This window comes from Vanellus vanellus (assembly GCF_965231255.1).
Source record: "Vanellus vanellus genome assembly, chromosome: 6".
NCBI classification, from domain to species: Eukaryota; Metazoa; Chordata; class Aves; order Charadriiformes; family Charadriidae; genus Vanellus; species Vanellus vanellus.
In genome coordinates this window covers 45765630-45786418 of record NC_138911.1, presented here as the reverse complement: position 1 = coordinate 45786418, position 20789 = coordinate 45765630, and the positions used below count along the sequence as shown (strand labels likewise).

Below are 20789 nucleotides of genomic sequence, written 5' to 3'. Positions count from 1 at the left end.
TGAGGGAAAACTCACTTCATCATCGACACTATTGCAATGGATGTCAGAAGATCAAATCAAAATTCAGAAACCACTATGTGAGGCATAGTACCCAGAGCAGAATTTATTTCCTACCTCAAAGAGCTTACAACTAAAGAGAACAATAACAAAAAGCAGAAAGATGGCCATTAATAAGCCAAATTCCTAGAGGTAAAATGAAGGGAAAATGGAAGACAAGCATGAGTAAGTGAGCAGCAAAGAGAAAAAGGAGGAAATGTAAAAAAAAAGACTAAGAGGATGAACAGAGAACACAGACATCAGGTAGACTTAAAAAGGACAGCTGAGAAATTGCAGTGGAGACATCTGAATAAAGACTGTGGAAAGGAAAAAGAACAAACAGAACCAGCATATAGTGAGGATTATTTATCATCTGAATTCTCTTTAATTCTGATTCGTTCAACAGCTGAAGAGGTAAACAGGTATGGTTGCACCCAAAAAATTATCCATTTAAGAAGCGATCAAGTTTTAAGTTTTAAATATTTCAGGCTAGAATTAGAGTACTCCAGGCAGAAGACAGTAGCTTCAAAGCACTGTAAGCTGCCACCAACAAAAAGAACAAAATACTAAAGATAAGTATCTCAACACTTAAATAGTGGTGCATCTTAAAGAGACCTGAATAGGAACCAACAGTTCTGTATCTCTTCCAATACAAGAAATCTCAGGCATCAAACTAGCAAGACAGATTTAAAACACATGGGAGGCAGCTCTTCATCTGACACAGACTTGTGCTACCAAAGTCCCTGCCAGAGACCACTGCAAGGGCTAAAATTTTGTGGTTTCAAGACACAACTCCATAAGCTCACAGAAGAAAAATCTATGGATTTTAAAAATAAAGACACCAGTTGTAGCTAAGGCAGCTCCTATATTTTAGCGAAGGATTACTATATACTTGATTTTTAAGTTATTCTCCTAGCAAGTCCTTTTATGAATGATAAAATACTGTACTTTGGTCTGACCTAGTGCAACCATTCTTGTGCTCTCATGTCAACTCCACCACCTCTGAGAATCTGACTGCTTTACATCTTTCATATCTTCTGTTCTTCCATCCAAGTATGCACAGTTAAGAAAATACACTGATATAAGGCCCACTCAAACAGAAAAGAATCAAAAAGATTTGGTATGTATTTTAAAATACAAGTGTGACAACAACAAAGTGGTAAGTGCTGTCTGATGAGATTTCTCAAAACTGAACCATTCTGCCTATCTTAAAACAGGCTTAAAAGAAGTGCAAGTTTCTTCCAAAAGCCTACCTCATGCTCAAACCAGGAATGATGTTTTCTATTGAAAGCAATGTAGCCGATACAATTAATCATGGAGCTGTATTTTTTTAAAAAGTACTTCTGTAAAACTGCAACTTGGAGATGAGGTCAACAAAAGGAGAGGCTATGTTTCTTGGACTTTATGTTGATCCTGCAACAACTCCTGCCAAGAATCTTTTTAATAAGAATATGACTCAGAAGAGCTCTCATGGCTTTGGGTGGAAGATATGCATTCATGCTCCAGTATGCACTCTCTCAGAAACCTTCAACAACATGCTGCATGTAATAAGTGCAATTTTCAACACCAGGGAGGAGCACATATCCCCAGCTATACAAAAGCTGATTCAATTACTCCTCTCAAAAGGCATTATAAGGTGATTTACCATGACAGCGCTGGATACTATGCTTGGTTAGCACCTGCTCTACTGCCACAAAATTGTTGTATCCACAGATCCATTTTGTTTCCTCCTCATTCTACCAACTGGACAAAGGACTAAAACTCATAATATGACCAGGGATCCACACAAAGAGCTATGATAATATCCTGTCACTTTTTTGCAGCAGCAGCAGCGGATGAAGTCAGTGACACATATATTGCAGGTGCTATCTGGAAAGCGTGAGAAAAGTGGAAAGGTAGATTTCTACAGCTTAGTCTGAGCAAAACAGCAGTGCTAGTGTAGAAAATTCCTGATAGCGAAATGTTCAGTTATTTGTGTGCTTGTCTCCTCACAATGACTGTCATTCTTCAAGTCCAGTTACAATCCTTAAGCCCAAGGAACACACCAGCATCAACATACGCCTTTTTCCATCTTTGGCTGACCAAAAGAATACTACACCTGTTGCATTGGACAGGGAACACTGAAAACGGCACTATCAGCTCCTGACCACAGGACACACCACCAAAAATGTCAACGCAGAGCCCATGCCAAAAGACTACTGAATGAAGTAGTGAAACGAATGTAGATGACTCTAAGCCATAGCACAATGCCTATTTTGCGGGACACTTGGTCCTTTTCTGGTAAAGATAGTAAAAGAATAGTTTAGCACCTTTTATAAAACAAAGGAGGGGTTTTAAAAAGTGCAGCAGTTTGCCGAAAGGTGACATAGTAAAGCTAAGGCAGCTTTAGCAGTTGTAAATAAATGCATATTTATGGGTACAGGTGCACCCACACATATTTGTTTACTACTATAAATAAATAGCAGCATACAGTACCCAAATATCAAATGGAGCATTAATGAAGTACCACAGATATTTTAACAAGACTTGACAAAAGATGCATCTGATCGTACAGAAACACAAGAATCCAGCAATTTACTCCAACTGTATATCCATGTGAGAAACTACACTAAACTCACAATATCATCAAGGCAAAGCACAGTATCTTATTTTTAGACAGGAAAGGGAAATAATAAAACACAAACTCATGGCAAACTGCATAATATTTTCTATGTGAAGAGAAAAACACTGATCTATTTGGCTGCAGCCACCGTTACTGTGGGAAACAGAAAGAATTGTTTTCAATTAGCAGTTTAAACAAAGGCTTAATAGGATCTTTTAAATGACAAATTAAAGTATTTCTCTACTCAGCTTTTAAGATCATTAGCAAGAGAGCATCACTATGCTTTGCTTTTCCTATTCCTATTGTGTAAGGACTTGTTGCTCCAAATCCTGTCTCATTTTACAGCTTAAGAGAGCCAAAACTGTATCTGTTATAACAAATTTATGACCAGCAAAGTACCATATTCCTTTTGAACTAACACTGAATTGTGAGTAAACAAACTACTCAAGATAGAAGTTGTTTGTATAAACACTCATAAATCAAACAAGCAGTATTCTGCTTCTTCTGTGTGTGCACCACAATAATGCATTACTTGCAGCTCTTCTGGAAAGGAAAGAATAGTTGAGGAACAATAAAATAACATTAATGCAATTTCAGGATACATAAAGTGGGAAGAATTACGGTTTAATGTTTGATCTTGAAATCAATACTTTAAGAAGTCAGCAAGCCGCCTCAATACTGAATTAACATAACTTTCTACTCCTGATTTTCAAGGTTTTGGGTTTTGTCATCAAAAAAATTAGTAAGGCCCATTGCTATCACTGTAAAAGATCACATAGTATTGTCCAAAACTTGAGTAAAATTAGATTAATGAACTGAAAGCACCACTTTGCTAGGCAGTGGTTAGTTATTTATACAGTGCAAACTTAAAAATTATACATTCCCCAATGTATTAAGCTATGAGTATGAAATTTTAATGGGTGCAATTTAAACATTGTCCCAACGATTAACAAATTTAAAATGTCAGTGACTTCAATATTATGCAATAGGATTTTTGCAAACTTAGCTTCAAATCAGAATCCTAAGATCAATTTGCCAACTTAAAGTCAATTAACTTTTTAAAGCACACACTTCAGCTTTGTTCTTGCAGCTGGATCTCTACAAGCTGACCCTAAACCTATGCAACAGCCTCAGTGAACACACATGCCTCTCTGTGCATGCTTAACCTTAAGCAATTGCATGGTCCCTAACTTAAGGCATATGAACAGTCACATCAAATTCACTGGAAATGCTCACGTTTAGGAAGTGAGGCATGCAAACATTTTGCAGGCATTTAGGCCCTCGTGTACACATTAAACCACACCACATTAATAATAAAAACATTTTTCACCTCAAAAGCATTTCAGAACATTTCTCTCTAATGTCCCACACAGTTTTATACTAGAAGATCAAGCATGCATGCGTAGCACAAAATGTATAAGTCTAAGTAAAAGGCAACTATGTACTATGACAGAAACACTTTCACAGCTTTAACTATGTGTGGCAAGATTAAAATAGTCACAATGCTATACTGATTGGATGGACAACTGAACCATGACCTCAAAAGAAAAAACTAAAGGATGAAATCACTGAAGACAAGAGGCACTGATCCCGCAACATGCAGTAAGACTGTTGCATCTCACAACAGGCCAGATGAAGTCAACAGAGGTCTGCTGCAGGTTGCCCACACGCTGTACGCTGGAAAACAATTCTCCAGAAACCAACAAACCCACCAAGAAAATAAAATTCAGCTGGGAGTTAGACTTTTCCCTAAAGAACCTGTCTGCTCCTGAAAAATGACAAGTTGTTGCGTCCCAACAACCACCACTGGATAAAGAAGCATTTATAGAACATTTACAGAGCCTTGCCTGTGCTGTGCCATTCCCGGACTCGCAAGAGTTGCATCCAAACCCTTTAAGTGTTATGCAAATACAGCACGTTTATTAACTGCCCTTACTCGGAGACCTCTGCAGCAGCCGGTACCCACCGGCGGTTAATCACCACCGCTGCCCTGGCAAGTCCCTGCCGCCAGCCGGGGCCACAGGGGCGAGCGCGGCGGTGGCACTGCCTTACCTGGGGAGTCATGGTGGAGGGGTCCGGCTGCTCGGTGCTACCGGCTTCCTTAGCGGCACCCTGCACGGCCTCCGGCGGGGCAGCGGTGGGCAGGGGCAAGGACGGCTGGGGAGGGGGGAAATGGGCCTGCGATGGCTTGGCCGGGGGAGGGATGGAGGGGGCCGGCTGTGAAGGGGAGGTCTGGGAGGGGAGCAGGTAGGGCTGGGGGTGCGCCATGTAGCCCTGGGCAGGGGGAGGGAGGTAGGGCTGGGAGGCGGTGGCCGGCGGGGGCTCCAGATAGGAAGGCGGGGGCTCGGAGAAGGAGGGGGGCGGCTGGGAGGCCTGCGTCCGGGACAGGTAGGGCTGGAGCGGCGGGGACTGGGCCGGGGGCGGCTGGGCCGGGGGCAGGTACGGCTCAGTCTGGGGGGGCGGCAGGTAGGCCTGGGCGGGGGGCAGGTAGGCCTGGGCGGCGGGCTGCGGGGACTGCGGCGGCGAGGACAGCTCCATGTCCATGGGCACCGGCGAGGAGGGCACCGGCTCGCCCCAGTCACCGTGCCCGCCCGGCGGGTCCTGGCCATCGCGCTCCCGGGCGGCGGCGGGAGGCTTGCGGGTAGGCGGCGGCGGCTCGCGGTGGGCGAACTGCTTCTGGTAGCTGCGGACCGGCGGCGGCACGGGCGGCGGCGGCTGCTGCCAGTCGGTGAAGGAGCCGGGCAGCGGCGGCGGCGGCAGCCCCGGAGGGGGCGGACCCGGCGGCGGCGGCGGCCCCAGCAGCACGGACTGCAGCTGCTTCTGATGCATCTGCTGGAGCTGCTGCAGCTGAGCCAGGTGCTGCTCCTGCAGGCTCAGGAACCCCGAGGTACCGGCGGGCGGCGGCGGCGGAGCGGCAGTGGCGGCGGTGGGGGGCGCGGGGCCCGGCGGCGGGTAGCTGGGCAGCGGCATCGGCGGGACGGTGGGAGGCGGCACGCTGGGGGGAGGGATGGGCAACGGCGGAGGCGGGATGGAGGTGGGCGGCGGCGGGTAGTGCCCCGCCGCCCCGTACAAGCCCCAGGCCGGGTACATGGCGGGGCCGCAGCGGGAGCGGAGCGCGGCGCTTCCACAGGCCGCGGCGGCGGCGGCGCGTGCGGCCGACGGCGCCTGCGCGGGGAGGTGCACCGCCCTCCCGGGCAGTAGAGCTCGAGCGGGGCGCTAGAGCGTCGAGCGGCATCCCCCCGCTCGCGGGTTGGGTACCGGCAGAGCGCCGTCTAGCGGGCGGTCGCTGTCACTGCCGGGGTGGAGGACGCTAAGCCAGCGGCGGGGAGCATAGAGGCGGAGGCGAGTGCAGAGCGCCGCTTGCCGCCCGCCCGGTGCGAGGGGGAGGCGGACGGCAGAAGGGAGCTAGAGCGGACCCCGCCGAGTGCGGGGGGAGGGGGCACGGGTTCCATTTTGTGTAAGGGGGCGACGAGCAAGCGGGTGCCGCCGGCCCGCAAGCGCCCCTGTGGGGCTGGACCGGCCGTCGTTAGCCTCCCGCAGGCCGTGGTGGGACGGGGGCGCCGGTGACCTCGGTTACCCCGAGCCGGCGGTAGCGGCCATGTTTCGGCGCCTACTCGCCTCTCCCGCCCGCCGGCAACGGCTGCGGCCCACGGCGGGTGTCACCCCGCCGTTTCAGCCCCACGGGGTTGCAGCAAAGCCGGTGTCGGTGAGCCGAGGTGCGATGGCAGAGCTAATTAATTGTGGTTGGCGATTGAAGGGTGAAAGGAGTGCGGCCCTAAATCCATCCGAGCCAGGCCTCGGGAAGGGTGCCCCCCTGCCAAGGGGCTCTGCGGCCTCGGGAGTGGCAGTGCAGAGCTGCTTCGCAGGGATGGGGCCACGCTGGGTGATCCGTCCCCGAGAAATGACGTGAACGATTCTTTTTTGTTTTCAGTGAATATGCTGGTCATAAACCTGAGAGGCAAAAATGAGAATGGAGCAGCAGAGGCGTGAAACTGCCTCATCCATTACAGAAGCAACTGCACTGAGGAGCAGGAAAGAATTTTTTCTGGTGTTTCCCTCTTCCCACACTGGAGTATGAGTTAAACATACAAATATGTTTTGTAGCCAGTTAGCAAAGATTTGTGCAAAGTGCTGAACTCCCATGGTAGAGAAAAGACACAAGAGCATGTGCACGTGAATTCTAGTAGCTGGGCGGTGAAGCCTGGTGGCTACTGTTTAGGTCAGCAGTGCACCAGTGTTGTGGTGTCTTTCTGCTTGCTGTCCTTCCCAAATGCGAAAAACCTGAGCAATTTTTCTCATGTTCAATCTCTAGTTCATGGCTGGTGAATCAAGGATGCTCAGCCAGTGGAGAAAGGCAGGTGTTGGAGGAAAAGTCCAAAAACTTTTCAGGCAAGAGAAAAATCAGGAAAACTAGATTGTTAGGTAGAGGAAAAGTTTTGTCCTCTCTGCTGGAAAAGCTGGACTTTGTGTTCATTTGTTGTTAAATTCCCAGGAATCCACAGCGGTGATACACTGTGAATCTACAAGATAAGCCTCAAGTAGAATGTGAACACAAGTTATGAGATGCAAATCTTTTTTTTAAAAAAATCTTAATTAATTTAATACACATAGAACTATCTTTTCTATTCTTTAGTATCCTTTGTTTTCACCTAGAGGCGATTGTTGATCCTTTTCTCTCTAGGGTGGTGCTCCTCTAAGATTTCTCTTGCAGTGAATATGACTTCCAGGTACCATTTGTACTTTTAGCCCCCATCTCCTCCACATTGTACAAATACTTACCATTTATATCCCTGAGCTCTCTGGGCCAGTTTACTCACTGACTAAGATAATTTCAAAATAGGGAATTCCTGTTGCAAACATCCTTTGATTTATCCTCCTGCTTGATTCACTGAAAGTGAGTTCTTGTGATCAGTTTGCTCAAGGTTATTTCCTGCAGGCAGGTCTCTCCCAATATTCTTCCTGTTTGTTGTGGTTACTCAGTATTGTGAGGCAACCTGTTACTTCCCTTATGAAGAAATATAAGTACTCAACCATTTTCAGTAGCAATTGTTTTCAAGCCTACATCAAGGAGGCCAAAGTGTAACTTTGTCAAATAACTTGACAGATGCTTTTGTCAATACCCAAATCTGGTTTGAGCAGCAGCAGAGTTGACTCCCACCAGCCAAGATACATTGGCATTACCCAACATTACCTTGTCCTAAAGTAACCCTGTTAAGTCCACGTTATGCCCTCTTATTCTTCTACAGTCTGTAACATTAATATATGTCATCATGCCGGTTTTAGTTAATTTTTCTAACAGCTCAGGCTCTCCCTGCTTCTAAATGCTATTCTACCACATTTCAGTTATCCCTCAATTAACCAGGGTCACATCTTGGATCAGCAGTGTAAGTTTCTTCACTTCATCTGGTGGTAACGCTGCAGCAATCTTGGGCCTTTTGGTGGCCCCCAGAAAGGAGAAGAAATTATTTTCTTCCATTCTTCGCATAACTTCAGACCTTCTTCTTGCAGCTTTTCTGATTGTTTTGTCTGTCTTCTGAAGCTATGGAAACTGGCTACAGCAAGGGACAGGATGTTAAGGGGGAGGCTGGGTTCCCTAGAGTTACTCAGAAACATTGCAGGCATCTGTTTGATGTCTAACTCATGTGCAGGTTTAAACCAACTGCCAGAGTTGGGTCAGGAACGAATTTCTCTTCTGGCTTGGACTGGCAGAGGTCTGCATTCATAGGAACATTAAAGCATTCTCACTAAACTCTTTCCTGTTGTATAGATAATAATCTTTCCTCCTTTGACATACTCTAAGTTGGATCTGAGGTTGGGATGCCACAGTGTGCATGGAGTAAATACTTCCCTGTGAACTAAGTGTCTGGTACACTTGTTCCCTGGGACTGCAGGGGAAGCACTTGGTAACTCAGGTGGTCCTTTCCTGTCCCGTGTTTCTCTTCTGACCAGGCTGTTTGAGTTAATACCCAAGTTTTTCTGTCTTGCCAACTATACTCAATTTATGAAAGTTTCCTGATGGGTTTGCTCACTGCCAATACTTCCTCCCTGCTGCTCATCCTCCAACCCTGTTAACTCTTCTTTAGGAATTGCCTTATGCCTATTCCAGGTTTCTCCTCTTGTTACTAAAACAAGCAAGGCAGATTACAAGAAACGTTAACTTAAGGAGGAAAAGACTTTGGTAAATGGGCACATTTGCTTTGATTCCTACCCACAGTTCATGCTACATACATGCATTTTTGTTAAGTCCCTCCAATAGGCATTCTGCTGGCAGGCAAACATTTCCCAAATTCATCATGTTCTGTGCCTTTGACCTCTTCTCCAGCGTCAGAAAGACTTCTATCAAATATTACCATAAGCGTCCATTTCTTTCTTCTCCAGTTTCCTTCAATTTAGGTTAATTCAAGTGAAGTTATTTGCACAAGAACAATTCTAGTTAACTCTGTACTCAAAGAAGTCTTTCAAAACTAGCATTATTCTGAAAACCAGGTTACACAGATCTAATCCTACAACTGTTTCTCAGTCCTCATTTGACTAAACATGGTCTTCAAGCGTTCATAACAATACTTAAACATTTGGCTTAAAGAAATGTTACTTGGATGGAAAGAAGAAAACTAAGGATATTATTTTTCAAATGTACTGTTAGACACAGTGTAAAATCTCAGGGTTGTTGGCTACCCTGTTCCTGGCTGGAGGTGGAGAACATAAACTTCAATTGTGATAGCTTGGAAGGGGCTATGTTTTGAAGGCATCAGTATGCTGTTATTTCAGGGATGAGTTTACTAGGTGAGCCTGCCGCAAGCAAAGAGATAGTACGAGGGGTAAGACTGATGAGTTCCCAAAATTTCCTGCAGTATCTGTAGAGGCAGGGTGCTAGCAAGAAAGTTATTAGCATGTCAGGGCATTTCCCAAGGACAGGAAATGATTAGCAGCGGAGAGGTATTATCTTCACTGTATGCTGCCCAGCATACAGACATTTGAGTTCAGCTATTCTCTGCAGCCTGGACCAGTGTAAGGCACTACAGGATAAAAGCTCTGCAGAAGTTTGGAAATTTTCTTAATTATACCAAGAATATACATTTTCAGTCTTCTCCTTCACTATACTCCAACTCCAGAATTTTGGCCAGAATTATGGCATGTTGGCCCCTGGTGACCCTCATATTGTCTCCTGCCTCTCAGTCTAAAGACAATTCTCCTCACCGCTAAGCAGAGATCAGAAGAGCAAATTATATTGCTAAAAATTAAAAAGAGTAATGGAGAAGATATGAGAATGCAGAGTTAAACTCTGAAATATTGTTTTCCACTGCACTCCTCCACATGGCTTAACTATCTCTTTTTCCTCCCTCCTCTGCAGCAAATGCTGCAGGTCTCTGCGCGACTCTTGATCCATAGCCATTGCTCTGATTCCCCCCACCTACTCTGCTCCCAGCCCACATTAATACCTTTCACAGTTTGACACCTTCCTGTCACGGTCTGATACCTTCCTCCTCTTCCCTGACACCTAGTGAAAGGGATAAGGCTTTGAGGTGCATAGGTGTCAAGCAGACAAAATGGAGAGGTCTGTCTGACCCAACCCTGCCCTCCCGCCATCGCTCTGCATATAAGCAAAAGGACAGAGTTGCCACCTAATCCAGCACAGACTCAGGAATAGGAGCTGGACACTTAACATAATTCATTGTACAGTTGAATAAAAGCCCATCAATTTTGAGTTAAAATCTTCCAGACCACAGGTCCAGAGAAGGCATGCCAACTGCTGCGGATTTGACGGCTTTTGTCCAGAACGCAGATTCCAATTTGCTCATGGGACAGGTGTGAGGGAGTTTCCCAGAGGAATACTTGTCCCGCTGCAGGTTGTCCTGGTTTGAGGCCCAAACCACAACACAGGTGCAGCAATAAAACTTCTAAAATTTCTGTTGTCTCATTCTCAGCCAGAATTGCATCACTGGTATTTAATTCAGAATGCTGAAATCACTTTTTCCAATGACCCCAATGAAGAGAGAGTTAGGCATGTTCTGGGCACTGCCGTCCTCTCTTTCCTGTATGCTTCTCCCAGCTATAGGTAGTCAGGCCAAGTCAGAACAAGGACAAATAAAACCAGACTCTTCCAAGTAGCTTTTTCTTAGAAGATCAAAGGTATGAAGTCAGTCCAATGTCACCCACAATCCTATGAGCGGAGTCCCAGCAAAAAAAGAAAGCAGGAGGGTTGGAACCAGAAGGACCATTATCCTGGCATCGATGGCTTGGCTGGACAGGTTAGAATCGAGGAGCTCCATAATCATCTGGCATCCTCTCAATATTGTATCTGAGAAAGAAAGAGGGAAAACTTATGAAGACAACCTACTCCATGTTGCTCCCCTCCTCGTGCAGCAACAGGCTTATAGGCAGGCTGAAGAGCAAGAAGCTTTGTTGCATTTCTATCTACAGCTCAGATCCCCAGGAACAAAAATACTACTTCCGAAAGTGAAAAGCCTTCAAAAGGCTGCTGTTACCCTTCACCTCACACTCACCAATCAGGCATCTCAAAACCTCACCATGTCCAGAGAAGGAAAAAAATGGTGGTTTTGTAAGCTCTGACTTAGAATTTAAGAGCAGACCACCAGGGAGAATAAAACTTTGGCCATTTAACTTACGATTCACGGCCACAGTGAATAAAGGGCAAACATGTTTTGAGGGAAAAAATCTTCCTAGCCACATTCTAATTAGAGATCAGTTAAGACTTTACATATTTATAGCAATCAGCCTCCTCATTGCTGACATACTGCTCTGTCTGCATAGTACCAGACTTATTGTCTCCAATTGCTAGCACAACCATCTCCTTTTCTGTATCTCTCCCATCCCATCTGAAGACTTTGGCACTTTTCTCTCCGCATCCTGACTTCTTACCATGCTACCAAACATACCTACCACACCATGAAACAATTTGGCATAGTTTCTATGCAAGATAAATCTTCTCGGCTGTACATTATGTAGAAGAAATATTAAAACACTGAATATGACAAACAAAGGTGAGTAGAGTCTTCTTAGTCTGGGCTTTACGAGAGCTTTGGAAAGAACAGGAAATTAATTTAAGCAAACATTTTTACAGTAGATCACCGGTCATATTGCGTATAGAAAATAAATAAATGACGCAAGCCGGTACTTGCAGATACTGCAAAAATCTGTTGCATTGAAATTGTTGCATTAGCATCCTTCTGAGTTGGTTTGGTTTTTATCTAAGAAGCAAAGCCAATCTCTTAGCCAAGGGTACACAAAGCTACCAAATAAGAGTATGGAACAATAATGGTTCTTTTCCTCAAGAACCTGTAGAATGCATTTGCCTGGTAGTCCTGTGCTGGTAAGAAAAACTGATCTATGGAAGCACTGGCCTCAGGGAAACTAGTTTTCCAGATAAAAGCAAGTGAACATGTAGCTGCAATAAAAGTGGGTCTGCAGCCAGTCTCTTCCCAGCTGCAGCTGTACTTCTACTTTTGTGCTAACACTAGCGCCTTTACTGCAACCTGCACTAATGACAATGCAAGAGAGAAGTACACACTGACATAGTCCCGATCAGACAAGGATTCTGCCAGACAGTGTTCCTCCCTGTCAGAGGTCCCTTACCTGTGCCTGGAAATATACATTATAGGCACTCCTGGGATTTTTCGTATTCTCCGCTTGAGCTCTTTATCCACTGTGGCCACAATGTAACACTTGTGCTGAAAAAAAAAAAAAAAAAAAAAAAAAAGGCGGGTCAGATTCAACACCAGTGAACCCCCAGAAAGGAGATAAAGCTGAGCAAAAGCTTCTATTCAGTGAGCTCATCGAACATAAGAGGCCTATGAGCCCTCACTGAGACATTACTAGGGCCACAGCAGACTAGTAACGTCCTTCTGCTCATCAAAATAGACTTGTAGAAATATCCAAACTCTGTCCAGCCTTCCCAGCTGACAGCTTTCCCATCCTAAGTGCTCCTTGAAGAACTATCTGGGAAGACTATACCTTGCTTCACATAAAGTTGTGCTAGGAACTGAAGCTGCCCCTTAGTGAGATTTTTGCAGTTACTTTGTGAGAAATTTAAGTCATCAATAACTAGGAGGGTCCAGGATTTTTTAGTACGTTAGCACAGTATAGAAAATTTCAGAAACAAATACCTGAGTGACCCTCTGTACCAAGCAGTCATCGGCATAGGTTCCTTTGTGCATACATGGCAAGCGTTCAAACCGAGGGTCCTTGGCAATCCTGTGGGGACATATAAGGCAGCATCACAGCAATCAGACCAGAGTGTACAGTAGCACAGTCTGGAGGAACAGGAATGCAGGACATTATTCTCAAAACAAGGGCTGAAGGGATGGAATGAATGGTACACAACAGTCAACTGAAATAAGGAACAAAAAAAGAATGCAATTTGTCTGGCTAATTATTATAGGTTAGATTATTTCTTAGTACTTGTTAGTTGGGTTCAAGATCCCCACAATGTTAGGTTCTTGCCTAACAAAGTCATTTGGAACAAATTATCTGTGGGAAGAACTAGAACTTCTTCTAGTATCTGGTCTTTCGTACTGTGCCTATAGGAACACTTCACCTCCTCTCTGAAGGGGAACATCAAAGCCGTTTAGGGGATGCATTCGGATACTTCACAACACAACAGGCCAAAATAAAAAGTAAAGAACAATACATCTGACTGGTACACCTGGAGAGCATGAACTACATTGGACTAGTTTTGTACGGATCACACAGTAACTTGGCTCTAGATAATCAGTATGTGCTACCTGCTCCTACAGGAATAACATGAGGTTCCATAAGACTTGGGTCATTTATTTATTTTTAGAAATTTCTATAATTAAAAAAAAATAATCCATTTTGAGAAACAGGAGCAAGTGTTACTTTGAAAGTCTTAGGGGCAAAAAAAGATTTACAGATCAATATTGTGCACTCATACCTAGCATTTAGTTTTTAAAAATATAATCTAAAACTTGAGCCATCATACTGATCTAATACAGCCAGAGAAACAAAAGCAAGTTTGGGACTCTGCAACAACCTAACCACCCTGTAGAGCAAGAGCACTGTCATGGAAAGTGCTTTTCATTTATTTATATTAAAACATGAAGTTCTAGAAACAGAGAACACCCTGCACATACCTTAACGCCACACGGTACTTCTGTCCTAACTTCTCAATTTCACCCATTACACAATCTGTAATACATGGAATACCTATATGCAAAAAAAAGCCTGTATTAAAACCAAGCAATATTTCTTTACAGACCCCTACAGAATTGCTCACATGCCCACAAACAGTTAATTAGCATAGAACTCTATAACATATTACTTAGTTTTAAACTTGTGAGAACCGATAAGGTTGCGAAGTGATGAAATACAGCCACCGAGTTTGACCATGCCATGGTAATTTTAGATTTTTAAGTTATTAATGCTTTACCTTGACATTAGCATTTAAGACCACTGTTTGACTGAAACCAAAGACAGTTCCAGGGTTACCATAGCTACGAACAATGAGCTCAATGATTATAGCACATATCTCTTTTTCAAGATTTCTGTTATCCTCAGCTATTGATATGAGGCTGATAAAGCACAACACAAGCACACCATGACACTACAGGGTCCAGAAGAAGCTGCGAGTGATGCAGACACTCACACTTGGCATAGAGACAGTCCATCATCGACTGCACTAGGTCCAGCTTGGCCTTGATGGAGAAGTTGATGAAATTAGTGTCAACCAGGATGTGATAAGGGGGGCCCAATTGTGTATTATACTGGAAGAACAAACAAGAAGGATGCTGGGGGCTGCCGGGAAGACAAAGAATTCAAATCAGTTAATTGCCATTACCAACATATCCAATCCTACAACTTGCACAGAACGAAGGAGGGATGATGAGCAGAAACAACACAAGGCAGCACGGGAGGGTGACCTGTCAGGCCTTCTGCTGCCTCTCAAGTCTGCTCCCTTGGTTTGGGGCACCATTTCCTACTCTGACAGCTTTGCTCAGAAATGCCCTTGGTTGCAGCCTGCAGGGTGAACGGCCAGTGCGCCCGCCCTCCCTCCCCAAAGCGTCGGCAGCACTTACACCTCCCGCTCCTTGATAGCACTCGGGTCCTCTTTTTTCTTCACTGCGGCCTTCGCCCGCTCCTTCTCGTTACTGCAAGAAAACACAGGCACGCCTGGGAGGGGACGACAGGGAAGGGCGGGCAGCGGCGGAGAGGCCTGGGCCGGCACCCCCTCCCTCCCTCCTTCGACACGGGAACAGCCAGCCCCGCGCGGCGGCCTGCAGGGCCCCGCCTCGGACTGGGCCCAGCCGCGGCCACACTCACATGCGCTGGTCCCGGAGGCTGATCATGCGCTTCATGACCGCGTACTTCCGCGCCTTCTTCTGCTTCCCCTGCAACGAGACAGACACGCGGCTGTGGTGAGCTGAGGGAGACCCTGGCCCGCTCCCCCCAATTCGCTCCCGGCTTACCATGCTGCTGCCGTCGCCGCCACCGCCGCCGCCGCCGCTGCTTCCGGGGCCGCCAGGACGCGTCATTGCGCCCCGCCTCGCCAGGAAGGTGTGGGGGTGGCGTCACTTCCGGTCGCCAGCACCGGGCAGCGGGAGCCCGTGTGGGTCGCGCGCAGTAGCGGGCCCGACGTCGGAGCCCTCGGTAATGGCGCCGTCCGCTCCCGCTCCTCGGGGGAAGGGGAGGACGGGCTCGAACGGGGCGAACGGGGCTCCCGGGGCGAGGGAGCGGCGGTCTGGCTGCCGCGCCGCGCCGTGCTCGGGCGTCCCGTCGGGTTGGTGGTCTGGCCCGGCCGCGGGTGGCAGCGGGAGGGCCGGGGCAGCCGGTGAGCGGGAAGGGCTGTTGGCTCTGTCCGCCCCGCGGCGGGAAGCGCGGCGGCCTCCAGTGTTCGGCTGTGGTTCGGCCGTGCCGTTGGCGCGGCGCGGCGGTGGGCTGCGGGGGCTGGCGCCTGCGGGAGGGCCGCGGGGTTCGGTGGCGGTGCGGGATGGGGGGGGAGCGCAGCACCCTGACCGCCCGCCTTTCCCCCCCCTTCTTTCCTGTGTTGTGGAGCGGGGGGGAGGGGGGGTGTGAACCGGAGGTCTTCTGTCACCTCTCTTAACCTTGCTGGGCCGGCGTGGTTTGAGGAGTTAACGTAGTCGCTGGCGTTGCTGTGCTCGAGCTCGTGAACCTCTTTGTGGAAAGCCGTGGGCTGTCGTTACCCATCGTTCCTGACAACAGTTGTGACCTGAAGTCCTGGGAAATGAGCATAATTTCAGCTGTGCTTTCTACAGCCGTGTAGTCTGACCCAAAATACCTTTTCTGCACATGTGAGGAAGCGTTCTCCACGTTCTTGGGCTAGTCCCGTGCACTTGGTTTCTAGTGCCCTGTGCAGGGCAGTGTGAGAGAGAGGCCTCCCTGTTGTTATCTTTCTTGCGCAAGCTTCTGGGGTTAGTGAGAACCTGTAGCTGTTGGTGTCTTCCAATTGCAACCGGTTTTATCTGGTGTGCTGGTCAGGCAAAGCAGCTACGCAGCCAGTGAGGTACTATGCAGGAGTTTCTTCCTGAAGAGCTGGCTCCAACAATCAGGAAGAAAATTAGACTGAAAGGAGAATTGAATTCACCATGAGAGACCTTTGCTCAACAGCTTTCCACCTGGGTGATCATACCAGGCTGAGTTGCTTGAGGAAATGCAGTTGGTGGAGCTCCCTTGGTGCTATTTAGGCAACCTGAGTGCTTCAGGTAAAGGAAATAGTCAAGGAGAAAGGGGGCAATCTGTCCTCCCAGTGGGTGCGTAGGGTGGTAAGTGGCTGAATGTTGTTCTGGCTTGGGAGCAGATTTGGTGTCCAGATGAGACCTGCCTGGAAGCTGCCATCTGGCTGGCTTGCTGTGTTTGAGGATAACAGGAGGAGCTCACAGCCCTGGTGGTGGTTCAGTTGCAATGAGACGTCCTTAGATGTAGGCAGTTGGCAAAGGTCTCCGATGGGTTTCTATTTCCTATTGTCACTATTTTATTTGGCTTGTGTGTAAATTCATATGATGGATTCCAGCCCTGATGGGAGAATGACTGTTTTGTATTGATGCTGGCCATTGATGTGTTTTTTGTCCTTGAAAGCTGGTACTGGAGCCTGCTCAGTGCCTTTTGCGCTGACTCTTAAGTTTTCTGTGGGTGTATTTTAAAGTTAGGTTTCCATGGGCATTCCTATTGATTGGTTTGTGCATGCTTTAATTAATGTGAGAAAATACTGTGCCTTTTCAGTCAGAGAATTGCCATCTTGTACGTGGAATGAGACATGTGTCATTGGTGGTGGACTTTTGTGCACATGGATCAAGAGGACGTTCTGTGCAGAGGTGAAGGGTTCTGTCATCTTGGTTGGATGAGGTAGTATCAACCTGCAGAAAGGTTTTAAACCCATCTTTCTTCTTAATTTTGGAACTTCTCAAGGGAGAGAAGAAAGGAAGTTAAATTTATCAGTGCACTAAAAAAACCCAAGAGGCACAACAGATCTCCTAGGACCTCAGTAAATCAGTTCTGTATAGCATGCCCCCCAACTGGCTTTGTAGCTATAGCCACATGAATGTCCTGTTGCTGTGTTATAGTTCCTTTTGTATGTGGGGCTACACTCGTGCTTTCTTCTGGAGCTTTGCACTGTGTTCCTCTGACTTCGCAGCAGCAGTACTACAAACAAAATGTATTCCCATTACTGGCTTTTGTTTCCTTGCTGACTCGAAAGGAGCAATGGCTCTAATACAGTTTATTTTATGATTCCATGCTGTGTATCCTGATTATGCCAGTACTTGCCCTTGAGTCAAGCCAAGGTGAAGTTTTCCAAATTCCCATTTTCCCTGCAGATGGCGGGAGACCATTGCTTGCTCTGTCCTTGGTTCAAGATCACTAAGACCTGTCGGACAATTCAGCTTTTTTTTTCAGCCTAGCTATGATGGCACCTTATACTGCTGATTTTCAGAATTTGTTTCCCAGATTGTTAGCTGGCAGTTCTTAGCACAGACACTATTTTAATTTAGATCTACATTCTGATGAGTGGCAACATATCTTGGATAGCAGCTACTTGCAACGGGGTTCTTTACCCCAGTGTATCCCAGCTGCAAGAGCATCCTTAAAGCTGCTGGCAGCATGTGTGCTAGAGGGAAGTTGATTGTATGACAGCCACTTCATCTCTGGTGGCCACCTGACTTGGTGTCATGTTTACCATTTCGTGTACAGATAATAAAATGAGATGTTGCTGTGCTGATTGAGGGACATAACTAATTCTCTGTGTCTAGTGAGCTCTAAAATTCTGCAATGCAGGTCGAGACTCAGGCTTCAATTGACATAAAAGCCATTGGAGTGGAAATGATTGGTCTTTCTCTTTTTATGCTTTTGAGAGAGAGACTGTGTGACTTACGGTGTGCTTCACAGAAAGGAAAGAGTTACAGACTGAGGCAGAAAAAGCTTAGGTGGGTGACCCACAGTGCCAGTTTTGCGTTAATGGAGTTTTTTTATTTTTTTTTGTGACATGAAGAGACTGGTTCTGTAAGATGGTGGAGGGAGATCTCATAGATTCCGAAACATTGGTAAGTTTCTGTGAAATTCCGCAGCTGTGTGGGGATGAGGGAAACGCACCTTCTACAGCCAGGACAAGCTGGAGCAGGGTTTCAGCCAGGCAATTGTAGCACATCTTGGATATGTACTGTGAAAGAACTGAAATAGCAAGGAAGTTGCGAGGTCTGTGATTCTTAATACACAAAAATATGAATTTAGAAACCTGAAGCTTCATCTAAGAGGAGAACGAGAACTTATGCCCTGGGGACTGCAACACTGTTCGCCCAAGCAGAGGAAAGAAGAAAATAGCTGAGTGGGTGGGATTTTCCTTGAGATGTGGGGGAGGAAAAGGCAGTGAGCAGTCTGGCTGCTTCTGCAGCACATTCGGAGCTCTGCGCAGACTTACCTGTTGGTTTTCATCTGCATTAGAAAGCTTAGTGGAAATGTGCAAAGGCAGCCAGATCTGTATGATTACTGGGATGGAGGGAAATAAGAGACATCTGAAGAGGAAGGTAGATGAAGGGGGAGTAAGGAGGAAGTGGCTGCTGAGGCGGTGCTATGGCAGGCAGGAGGAGCATATCGCTTACATCCCCAGAAAAGGTGACTGTCTTTACAGACAGCTGCTGTGGTGAGCCAGGGTCTGTTCGTTTCCTTCTCACTCCTTTATATAATCTGTGTTCTGAATGAGTAGATGCTGACTGTGTAGGCTCTGTGGCTTTTCTTCTGGCATATGTCCTGTTTTTTGTGGGCTGCATCAATCCTTGTTAGATTTTAATTTTTTTATCTCAGTCCTGACAGTGAAGTGTAATTTAGTGGGTAATGCTGCTGAAACTGAAATTCCTTGTGAGGATACCGTTTTCCTGAATACCTAAACCAACAGTAGCAGCAAAAAAAAAAATATCTAGTTTGCTTTGGGGTCCAAGAACTTTCAAAGATTTATTTTATTTTTTTTAGGCTTGATTGTGAATAGCCCTCTAGATCTGGGCAAAATCCGTTTGAGAATAGTACATGGCATTTTGTGGGGTGTGAAGGCTTGAAGTGGTACCTGATCTTAGCAGTCCTCATGAATAGCGTGCAGGTTCTTAGCTTTTCAAGGAAACCTATGGAGGCAGAATGTGTTTTGTTCCATCTTGAACCTGCTAGTTTCAGGGGGTCATATAATGAAATGAGATTGTGATAGGTGGAGGTTGAGGCTATGGTGAAGCCTAGCACTTCATCAACAACAACAGCTTTACAGCACCTCCCCTGTGGATTTGATGTCTAGTAATACTATTGCATCTTACACCTCTCATGTTTATACTTGCTAGATTTGTCCATAACAATGGAGAGATCTAACTTTTCTCTGTCCACTTTTTCCTTTTCCAGGGAAGCTAGCAAACAACAAGCTGCAGGGAGCAGCATTGCAGGACAACCCTTTTCCACAAAGAGGAAGAAATTGCTGTGCTCAGGTCCTCACATTTCAGCAATGATTTTGTGATGCAGGTTCCAGGAGTTTCTCTTTCTGTGATAATCTTCTCTATGGACTCTTCTTGCTGACCTTTGCCCCGGTGTTGGGCACAAAGAGGAAGGATGCGTACCCCCCTATTGGCTTTTAGAACATGGGCACCTGTGTAAAGGTATGTGATTGCTCTTTGGTTGGAGGGATGGAATATCTGTGGAGGCCAGCAAGGGGATTTGCTGGGCTGGAAAGTCATGGCTATTGTTCCGGGGAAATACCTCATTTAAGCTTTCTGCATGCTGATGTCCATTGGTGCTGCTGTTGAGATGACTGATGAATAACTCCCCTTTTGTGTTTGTTTAAAAAAAAAAAAAGAGAAGAAAAAGCATCTTGAATGCACAATGTAGCTTCTCACTAACTGAATGGTGACATGGCGAGCTATATTGTATGCATTAGTGTACGCCAAATTGTTTGTCGAATTGTCACACACGTTCCTTGCTGCTGCTCTTTTTCCGTCTGTCAGCTATGTCTTATCAACCAAACAGCATGTTGTTGTTCTGGGTGTGGTCTTTTTACTACATGTTTGTTTAGTGGTCCCCTCAGTGAGAACTTGATTCTAGATTGGTGTCTCTAAAAATTGCTGTAATCTTAATAGCGTCCAAAACCAAGGTTTTAGCTTATGTGTTGATCACCAAGAGTTTCAGTGGAGAGGCTTCACTTTGCAAAAGTGAGTAGAAAAACATGGATGGACTGTTTTCCAGTTGCATTCATACTTTCCATAGTAGAGTTATGGGGGGAAAAAAATGGATTCAGCTCTGCCCTAGAAGGATTTTGTTTGTTCTGAACAAATGGGGATGGTCTTGTCTGCAACCCTTTTATTCTGTAGCTTTTTCTTCTAAGGTTGTTGGTTGAGGGTCAGCTTCTGTCCGTTTTGGTGGCAGCTCGGTGATGTGCTTTCATGGCAGACTAGAGGTTAACTTTGTGACTTGCAGAAGCGAGTAGGTGTGAGAGTTTGATGAGTGGCTTTTGGCCACTGTTGTTGAAGTTGGTGATCATGCAAAAAGTAGCTCCTTCTTGCATTACCCAGAGCCCGCTCTCACTGGTTCCTGGGGATAATCTATTGTCTTTCTTATAGATCCCTGCATCTGAATGGGAATCTGTGATGGAGAGAGAACTGTTCTTTGTAGCATGCTGTGCTGTTTGCATATTTCACAG

The 20789-nt window shown here is 46.3% G+C and overlaps 2 protein-coding genes across 4 annotated transcripts in view; both read right to left on the bottom strand.

Annotated features, from left to right (window-relative positions):
* The window catches only part of YLPM1 (YLP motif containing 1), a 39069-nt gene extending 33311 nt beyond the window's left edge, over positions 1-5758 (bottom strand). For both annotated transcript variants that reach the window (XM_082485889.1, XM_082485890.1), the window contains exon 1: positions 4691-5758. In XM_082485889.1, the coding sequence (XP_082342015.1) occupies positions 4691-5728 (1038 nt within the window). In that variant the 5' untranslated portion in view covers positions 5729-5758. The remainder of the gene's footprint in view (positions 1-4690) is intronic.
* A 4525-nt stretch (positions 5759-10283) lies between these two features.
* FCF1 (FCF1 rRNA-processing protein) lies at positions 10284-18959 on the bottom strand. 2 transcript variants are annotated; one of them, XM_082485657.1, is made up of 8 exons: positions 18956-18959; positions 14936-15004; positions 14692-14763; positions 14262-14410; positions 13750-13822; positions 12763-12850; positions 12233-12327; positions 10284-10937 (listed from the first exon to the last, which is right to left on the bottom strand). In XM_082485657.1, coding segments are annotated over exons 1-8 (597 nt in total). In that variant the 5' UTR covers positions 18958-18959; the 3' UTR covers positions 10284-10888. The 2 variants fall into 2 exon arrangements, with proteins under 2 accessions (XP_082341783.1, XP_082341782.1); XM_082485656.1 differs by lacking the exon at positions 18956-18959 and adding an exon at positions 15082-15123 and having other exon boundaries at positions 14936-15003.
* Between the last annotated feature and the right edge of the window lie 1830 nt (positions 18960-20789).

What these genes read in the sequence shown, in the direction of transcription:
- FCF1 (XM_082485657.1), bottom strand. An exon ending in AGCCTCCGGGACCAGCGCAT is followed by an intron (nt 14,764 to 14,935) that starts GTGAGTGTGGCC and finishes GTTTTCTTGCAG; the next exon opens with TAACGAGAAGGAGCGGGCGA. An exon ending in TGGTACAGAGGGTCACTCAG is followed by an intron (nt 12,328 to 12,762) that starts GTATTTGTTTCT and finishes TTTTTTTTTCAG; the next exon opens with CACAAGTGTTACATTGTGGC.